This window comes from Podarcis tiliguerta (genome assembly GCF_965153285.1).
Source record: "Podarcis tiliguerta genome assembly, chromosome: 8".
Classification (NCBI taxonomy): Eukaryota; Metazoa; Chordata; class Lepidosauria; order Squamata; family Lacertidae; genus Podarcis; species Podarcis tiliguerta.
The window spans coordinates 39,207,652-39,216,848 of NC_139541.1; the positions used below are offsets into that span (position 1 = coordinate 39,207,652).

The 9,197-nt window shown below is 45.4% G+C and overlaps 1 protein-coding gene across 1 annotated transcript; it reads right to left on the reverse strand.

The window, feature by feature from the left end:
* Positions 1-2,275: 2,275 nt before the first annotated feature.
* On the reverse strand, positions 2,276-8,761 carry IL17C (interleukin 17C). The gene is made up of 3 exons (XM_083453349.1): positions 8,595-8,761; positions 6,037-6,347; positions 2,276-5,225 (listed from the first exon to the last, which is right to left on the reverse strand). Exons 1-3 carry the CDS (start codon positions 8,595-8,597, stop codon positions 4,976-4,978), a joined length of 564 nt encoding a protein of 187 aa, XP_083309475.1. The 5' UTR covers positions 8,598-8,761; the 3' UTR covers positions 2,276-4,975.
* Between the last annotated feature and the right edge of the window lie 436 nt (positions 8,762-9,197).

Below are 9,197 nucleotides of genomic sequence, written 5' to 3' on the forward strand. Positions count from 1 at the left end.
AGCACACTTTTACTGAAGCATCTCAAAAAGGATGCATTGAAGGGCAGCAAACACTGTGGCAGCTTTTCTACAAGGAAAACTTCAGCAGATTTGTGGTTGACTGAGGTTGGGGTGGGGGGTAGAACATGAATTAAGAGGGTTATATAATTATGCATACTGTGGATAAAGTAGACAGAAGCACTTTATCCCATACTAACCCTCAAGGTCATCTCCATGATATTGATTGACAAGCAATGGTGTAGTTGTTGTTTGTGAAAATTTAGGGGGAGCACAGCTCTGGGACTTTCTTTAGAGCAGGAGTGAAGTCAATGATGTCAATTGTCTTAAGTGTCAAGGAAACTGCTCTGGCAAGTGAATGAGGTGATAAGGAGGCTTTCAAGTTTGCTTTTCTTTTTTGAAGATATAGTCTGTGGTTCCAATGAATAACTATGGGCTACATGCATTTCAGCTGCCTGAAGACCTTTTTGTTGCAGCTCAGTGTGTGTTTTGCAAATGTAGCCAGTCAGAAGCAAACATGGCTAACTTCTGTGCAGCTTAAGGTAAAGGTAAAGGGACCCCTGACCATTAGGTCCAGTCGTGACCGACTCTGGGGTTGCAGCACTCATCTCGCTTTATTGGCCGAGGGAGCCGGCGTACAGCTTCCGGGTCATGTGCCCAGCATGACTAAGCTGCGTCTGGCAAACCAGAGCAGTGCACGGAAACGCCGTTTACCTTCCCGCTGGAGTGGTACCTATTTATCTACTTGCACTTTGACGAGCTTTCGAACTGCTAGGTGGGCAAGAGCAGGGACTGAGCAACGGGAGCTCACCCCGTCACGGGGATTCGAACCGCCGACCTTCTGATCGGCAAGTCCTAGGCTCTGTGGTTTAACCCACAGCGCCACCCATGTCCCAAGTGCCACTCACATCACTCTTAGGTAATTATACACAATCATACCAATTCTGAGCAGTTGGGTCTAATGCTTTGTATGTTTACCGTGCACGCTTGTATATAATGTTTGATGAAGCTGCTTCCATTTTGGAGCTTTCCTTGTGAGTGGGGGCTGTCATGCTGAGCTAGTGTATCAAAATTCACCATTGGTGAGAGATGCAGAGCGAAAAGAGGTAAGTGATTTGCAGAAAATGATTTCACTGGATTTTCTGTCATAAGATGGGATGGTGGTCAACAGAGGAGAAGGAGGTCTTTCAATAACTATCCGCCATTACTGAGAACATAAAAGAGCTGCGTTGGATCAGCCCAAAGTCCTGTCTGGTCCAGCCTCCTGTTAACCAGCTGGCTATTGAAAGCCCACAATCTACAGCAATTGCCCCACTTGCAATTCCCAGCAACTGGTATTTAGAAGCAGTTCTGCCTCTGAGAGTGAAGGTGGAACATAGCCACCATTGATAGCCTTGTGCTCTATTTATTCACCCAATCCTTTTTTTTAAGTCATCCAAGTTGGTGGCCATCACTGCTTCCTGTGGGGGCAAATGACACAGTTTATCTATGTATTGCTTGAAGCTGACCTTTCTTTTGCCTGCCCTGAATCGTCCAACCTTCAGCTTTTGAGTGGAGCTTGCAGTTTCATAGGCAGTCTACCTTGTAGTGCCACAATCTGGTTGAGCAACAGTGGGAGAGGGATCTTGCCTTCAAGCCCTGCCTTGGGGCTGCATGAAGACTGACCACTGCCGGGTGGAGAAGGAAGGACCTTTTGTTTTATTTCTGAACTTTCCTTATGTTTCTGATTCCCTATGAAAATTGTGCTTTTCACTACAGCTTGGTTCACACATACATCCCAGTTGTATGAAGCCATTTGCTCAACATGGCTTGTGTTCTGGATTGTGTTGCTCAGGGGGCAGGGAACCTTTTTCACTCCAAGGTCCATGTTCCCTTCTGGGTGATTTTCTGGGGGTCACATGCCAATGGCAAAAGTGGGCAGGACAACACATGCCAAGCAAAGCCAGTGAGGGGTGTAGAAGAAGAGTAGAAGAGTTTGGATTTGATATCCCGCTTTATCACTACCCGAAGGAGTCTCAAAGCGGCTAACATTCTTCTTTCCCTTCCTCCCCCACAACCAACACTCTGTGAGGTGAGTAGGGCTGAGAGATTTCAGAGAAGTGTGACTAGCCCAAGGTCACCCAGCAGCTGCATGTGGAGGAGCGGAGATGCGAACCCAGTTCACCAGATTACGAGTCTACCGCTCTTAACCTCTATACCACACTGGCTCTCTGTGTTGTGACCTTCAGATCTCTCAAGAGAGACCTGCACTGTAAACAAAACAGCCAAGAGTCCCAAATGCTTTCATAGAGAAATAACATTTTATTTTAATGCAATTTATTAAACAATTTCACAGTGGAGGAAGCCTCTGCATCCCAGTCTGGGTGATGCCTCCTCCTATCAGGGGTTGTTTGTTTGTTTAGTGTCACAATAAATACATTTGCATAAATAACTTAATAATTTAGACATATAATTAGATATTTAGAGATAAAAACATATCAATTAAAAGCACCACAAGACATCAAATAAATAAGAGCACCTATCCATTAGATATTGAGACCAAAAATAAATTAATTGATTGGAACTCCCTGAAGCAATTCAATAAATAAGAGTTCCAATCCATGGCTGGAAAAGCAAAAACGAATCAAAACCACACAGTATGCATCACTTGTTGTTCCACACACCCACAGCCAGACCGTGCAATGTTGAAACCTGGTGGGGGAGGTGACATCCAGCAATTGTCAGAGAGAAAAGTCACGGGCTGCTGGCACAAGGTTAGAAATGTATAGGCAGTGCCTCCCATCATCTCTGAGAGCAGCACTTTGGGGAAGGGAGCGCAGGGGTTGCTACCCCTGGGAGAGCAATGGTGAAATTTATTGATTTTTAATATTTAAGCACACACAGGTCTTACTGGAGAAGCCAAATAACTTTGGTAGCAACAGCTAAAGCATCTCACCCTGATGATCTGTTGCGGGGTTCCTGAACTAGTAAGGAATGCAGAGCTACTGAGAGTTTCCTCCCAAGCAAACTCCTCACCTAGAACCTTCCAGCTAAGGAACGCAGCAAGGTTCCTCAAAGACTTGAGTCCTGGGCATGTCACGCAGTTGCACTAAACCAGCCACTGCCTGGTGCAGCAATGTCAAGCACCAGTTCTCTTTTTAGTATGATGCTTGGCACTCTGGAATTAGACAGCTGTAACACAGGGATGAGCTGGGTCTTCCACCTACAAGGCCCATTTCTGCCACAAGAAGACATTGCGACCATTTCTGTTATGATGTGATTGGCAGGTCAGCATGCTGCACACCAGCACCTAGCTGAAGCTGACAATTGCACCAGGCCACAGGGTTGGCTATGCTTATCAGCTGCAACAGACAGCCAAGCCACGTGATCCCTGCTGCAGTTTGGCATATTTGATCAGGCTGTTTGCTGGCACACTTTTGCCAAGATTGTCCCTGCTGTGCTGGGGGTTGGTGCTGTCCTGGAAAATGTCTCAACTAATGAAAAAAAAGACATCACAGTTGAGGATTTATCAAGGAGGACAGAAAGGCCCAGTGAAATTCTGACAGCGTGTGCAGGGTTTTTGAAGCATTTGCCTTAATCTTTGAGGTGGCTGAGGGGGAGTTTCCTTTCTTTCATTCCACAAATTACCTCAGGAATGGTCTGCACTCTGCAGCCACCCCAGCTGCCAACATGTCAGTCAAAGCTCAGGAGAAGACCTCATGAGGTCGCTCCTCCCATGGGGCTTTCTCAGATCAGAAAGTGGGCAGCTGGTGGGTGCTGAGGAGCGCTGAGGAAACGTTTTACCAGTAAGTAAGAAAGTAAATATGTAATGTCCTCAGCCACCTCAGATGGATAAGGTAAACACAAAGCCCCACGCCCAGAAAAAGTTCTAAAATGCCCTGAGAATGAAGCAGGAAAATGTAAGCTTCTTTTCAAAAGGGAAGAAAGATTTTCTAGGGAGTGGGGGACACATTTCAAGACAGCACCAGCTGGAATTTGGGCAGCAAGAGATCACAGATACGGACTCAGTAAATTCTCGGCAAAGCCTTGGAGAGCTACTAGGGAACAAAATCAATAAATAACCAGAACAAGCACTTGATAACTTCAAACATAAATAATATAAATACAAACACTAATAAATAAATAGGTTAAAAACAATCATATGGGGAGGAGCTACCTGGATCAGTCCCTTCCATCAATGCATGTTTTGCTGGTCCATTGGGGTGAATAGGGCGCTGCCTGCCTTCTTACTTGCAATCAATCAATCAGAAAGTGGCTCTGCCTGTCATTGGCTGTGGCACCACCTTCTGTTGGTTTCCCTGCCTGCTGCCTCACCAGCCTCACCAGCCACCAGCCACCAGCGCATTCTGCCTGACAGGTAGAGAGTAAGGAGGACTTCAAAAGATACTGTTGCCTTAAGCACCTCTACCAATGAGCTACAGCCTTTCCCCTTATTCTTAGGATGCAGAAGGGTAGCCAATGTTAGTTTGCTAGAGCAAAAGCAATGCAAGAGTCTTGTGGCATTAGAAGTGCACTGTGGTCCATGGAAGCTACTGCCATTTTTAAAAGAAAAATCTTTAAGGTGCCACAAGATGATTATTTTTTGCTCTTAGGACTGCAGTTTCTCCATTGCTCCCTCCTCCTGAAAAAGTGCTGACATGTCCCAAGGCTGTCATCTGATGGGTGGGACCAGGGGCTCTAGGCTATGAGGGGGAGTAGGGATAAGGGAACCTGATTAAAATCCCTTCCTGACCTCCAGGGATGACTCAGAGCTGTTGGGCAGCAATTTTGTTATCATCATTACATTGATACCCCGCCCTTCCTCCCAAAGGGGCAGGACCACAATAATCCTTAGAGTTGAAATGAACAAGTGCTTTAAAACAAACACAATGACTGGGACATGTGATGCTGCTGCATTCAGAAAAACAGATTTAGATTTGGACCATGCTGCATATGAAACTGCTCCATAGGAGCATTGGTTGCGCAGACGGTCACCCGCTCAGCTGCTGTATCGGGGGAGGACGCAGGCACAGGCCACGGGCACATCGATGTACTTCACCTCAAAGGTAAAGCCAGCGGCCTCGTCGTTGTGTTGGCACGGCTTGCGTCGCAGCACCATCATGTTCTGGAACACCGGCACAGAGTTGAGCGAGGTCACCTCTTGTCCTGTCTTGACATCAATGCATCCTTTGCAGAGACACTCTGCAATGGACAGTTTGCGCGGATAGCGGTCCTCATCTTCATCAATACTGGTTTAAAAAGAATGGTTTAAAATAATAAATTATTATTATATAATGGAGAAAGAAAAGTGAGCTAGGCGAACTCAAAACCACAACAACAGCCTTAATAGCTGTCTAACTGTCATGACTTCTATCTTCCCACCCTCAAGGAATTATGGAAATTGTAGTTTGTTGCAAATTCTCTTCCTTGCACAACAAGCCGCTTTTGCTAGGACTTCTCCTTCCCCTAAGACTTCTCCTATACCTCTGGCTCTCTTGTATGATCTTGATGCACCTTCTGTTTCAACTTTTAAACACCTGCTGAAAATATTTCTATTCTGTCAGGCTTATTCTGGCAATCAGAATATATATCTCCCTAACAGTTGGCTGATTTCTGATTTTATCATTATAACATTTCATATTTTTATTGTAAAATCTTACATATAATTGTTGTAAACTGCTCTGATTTTTTTAAAAAAAACACACAAATGGGGGTATATAAAGATCTTTATAAAATTAAAATGATAGGATGCACCTTATTAGGGGTGTTTGGGAACAGACCCTGGCAAGAGTCGAAGAGTTGCCATGTGGGCTGGAGGACTACCGTTTGGTTGTGGTGTTTAGTACACTCACATCTGTCAGTGGCAGACTTTGGGCTCTCAAATTTCAGCAGCGCCCTGTGTGACACTAAAATCTGGCACACACACACCCTGCATCTTGCACTCCTTTCTACAGCAATGTGGTGCCCAGTGCAGCCGCACTGGTCATGCTACCCTAAAACTGCCTCTGCACCTGTCCACTCGAGATGCTCACTCTTGCTTTTTATGTCTTGTGCCCTTACCGGTATGTCCATGGTGAGATGGAGCGCTCGTGGATTTCTCTGTTCAGAGTGCCCTGGACCTTCAGATCGGGGCAGGTGGTCTCGTGGTGCCTCCGCTGCCTCCGTGGACTGGCCTCTTCACCCTCCACGTAGGGCACCAGCTGAACGGGAGCTTGGCGTTCCCACCGTGTGGCCCTGCTCCGGAACAGCGTGGGCACGTACCCTTCCTGCACATCCTCTGCGGCAAAGCAGTTCTGGTGGTGTCGGTGGTGGCTACCCAGTCGCTTGGCCTCTGCCCAGGCAAGGAGAATCAGTGCAAGCAAAAGGGACCGCTGGAAGGGGAAGAAAGAGATGCATATAACTATACTAGAGGGATTGAAGATGGTGGTTGGAGAGAAAACATTGTTCATCCATGCTAGAATTAATTAGGAGACATCCTTAGTTCAACTAGTTTTGAACTTCTTTCTTACAGTACACTTAAAATAGAAGGGAGAGAGTTGTAGCTCCATGGTAGAGCATCTGCCTTGTACACAGAAAGCATCAATCCCCAGCATCCCAGGTAGGGCTGGGAGAGACTCCCTGTCTGAAGCCCTGGGGAGCTGCTGCCAGTCAGTGTAGACAATACCAAGCTAGATGAGCAAGGGTCTCACTCGGTACAAGGCTACTCCCTATATTCCTATGTCCCAGCCCAGAGAGAGAACTGAAGTTTTCAGATATTCTTCCTCTTGAGTATTTTTCTGTTTCCCCCCTTGTGTAGAATTTTTAGATTGTAAGCTAGTTGGGGCAGAGCACCATGGGCACAGGTGATGCTATATGTATGCATATGTTTAAAATCATGTCTTTAGCCAAATGTGACACTTCTTTATCTTCTTGGTGTGATGTTCTGTTGGGCCTGTGAGATACTTGCTTTCTGTGTTCAGAAAAAAATAGTAACCTAAAGCTGCAATTCTAAGCACACTTTCCTGGAGTGAGCACCTTAAGGCTTAACTTCCTCTGAGTAAACACACATAGATCATGGAACTGTAGAGCTGGAAGGGATCCCGAGGGTCATCTAGTCCAACCCCCTGCAATGCAGAAATCTCAACTAGTTCACACATGGCAGACGGCCATCCAACTTCTGCTCAAAAACTTCCAAGCAAGGAGAGCCCACCACCTCTCCTGAGAGTCTGTTTCACTGTCAAACAGCTCTTACTGTCAGAAAGTTATTCTTGATGTTGAGGTGGAATCTCCTTTCTTGTCACTTGAATCTATTTGTTTGGGTCCTAGCCTTCGGAGCAGGAGAAAGCAAGCTTGCTCCCTCCTCTGTGTGACAGCCCTTTATTTGAAGATGGCTATCTCCTCTCAGTCTCCTGTTTAGCTGGCTAAACATACCCTATTTCCTCAACCATTCCTCATAATGTTTGGTTTCTTTATCATCTTGGTCACCCTCCTGGGCACGCATTCCAGCTTGTCAATATTTTTCTTAAACTGGAAGTAGTACTCCAGGTCTGACTAAGGCAGAATAGAGCAGGACTATTATTTCCCTTGATCGGGACACTATACTTCTGTTAATGCAGCTTAGAACAGCATTAGCTCTTTTTTTTTGCTGCTGCATCACACTGTTGACTCATGTTAAACCTGTGGTCTACTAAGACCTCTAGATCCTTTTCGCATGTACAGTAGTCCAGGTGTCCCCCATTTTATATTTGTACAGCTGGTTATTCCTGTAGCATTACATTTGTCCGTACTGAATTTCATTTTGTTTGTTTTGGCCCAGTTCTCCAATCTGTTAATGTTATCTTGACTCCTGATTCTGTCTTCTGCGGTATTGGCTACCACACATAGAATTCACTGCACTTCATTTTATCATCCTACAACCCCATACACACTTCACTGGAAGTAAGTCCCACTGAACTCAGCAGGTCTTACTTCAGAATAGACATGTACAGGATTTCACCCATCAGTCTCTCCTCAAGATCTTCCACCCGTCTTTCTCTTTCTCTCCCCCCTTCCTATTTTTTCAGATGTCTCTTCCACTGTCCCACACTAAGGGATAATGAGTATGTTCTATTATAACCTTACTTATCCACATTTTTAGGTCCAAGGTTATTTACTTTGAGACCATTTACCAACACACTAGACTTTATCATATTGAAATAAGCCACAAATGAATCAGTACAGCACATGCTTAAATGTTACAGTCCTTTGATTTTAAGACAACACTTTCTTGTGAGTAAATCTCAGTTTGAACGGAACATACACATTCTATCGAGATACAGGAACATGCCGCGAGGGTGCTTAGAATCACAGCTTTAAAACAGATACCGTTCATGTATTTGATTGAATACAAAAGAATAATGTTCTTCAGATAGCAGTTTGACCGCCAGCCCTGTCCACACACAAGTCATAAAAACACTTTAGCAAATCACAACAGATAAGAAAGAAAAATAGGTCCAGACTAACGCTGAATCCAACCCATCCCATTTCCTTTCTGAAAGGCTGATTCTTCTCCCTTGCCCTCCTCCAGCAGAGTGGAACTGTAAGAGAGTCCCTGAGCATTTCCCTCGGGCACCTGGAGGTGGCAGAGGTGGCATCCTTACCATCTCGGCTGATTCGAAAGAGGCAGTGAGCAGGTGCTGATGATGCTTAAGGTGGATTGTCCACGAGCTCCTCTTTCTCTGCCTCTTGGGCTTAGCTTCCCTTGGAGGGTGATTGTCAGTTGCAAGGGACAGGTAAACTGACTCCAGCTTGACACCTGTCTCCCATTTATATGCTGGGGAACAGGGATGTTACTTACACACCTGGAAACTCCAAGGCTCTCCCTCCTCCCTTTAGGGAAATAGTTGAGTCTACTCACTTCCTCCTCCCTTACCTAGCAGGGTTTCTTTATTCTGCAATCCTCTGGCATTCGTGAAATAGTTCTGTTATACTATGATTACTTATTTAACGACAGTGGGCGGGGAGCTGAGTAGTCAGGCTAACCTAGTCTTTTTTTTCTTCTTCTAGCCCCTGCTAATGGTCTATTACTAATAATAGATTTTACTGTAAATATCTAAACAGTTGTTTGATAGGATTTGTAAGGAGGGGGGCATCCTTGGATGACGTGGGGCAGGGAAAGGGCATGTACGCAATCAATGATCTTCTGTACACAACAAACATTGTTGACTGATCTTTCTAGTCTTCATCCTTTGTAGATGGGGAAG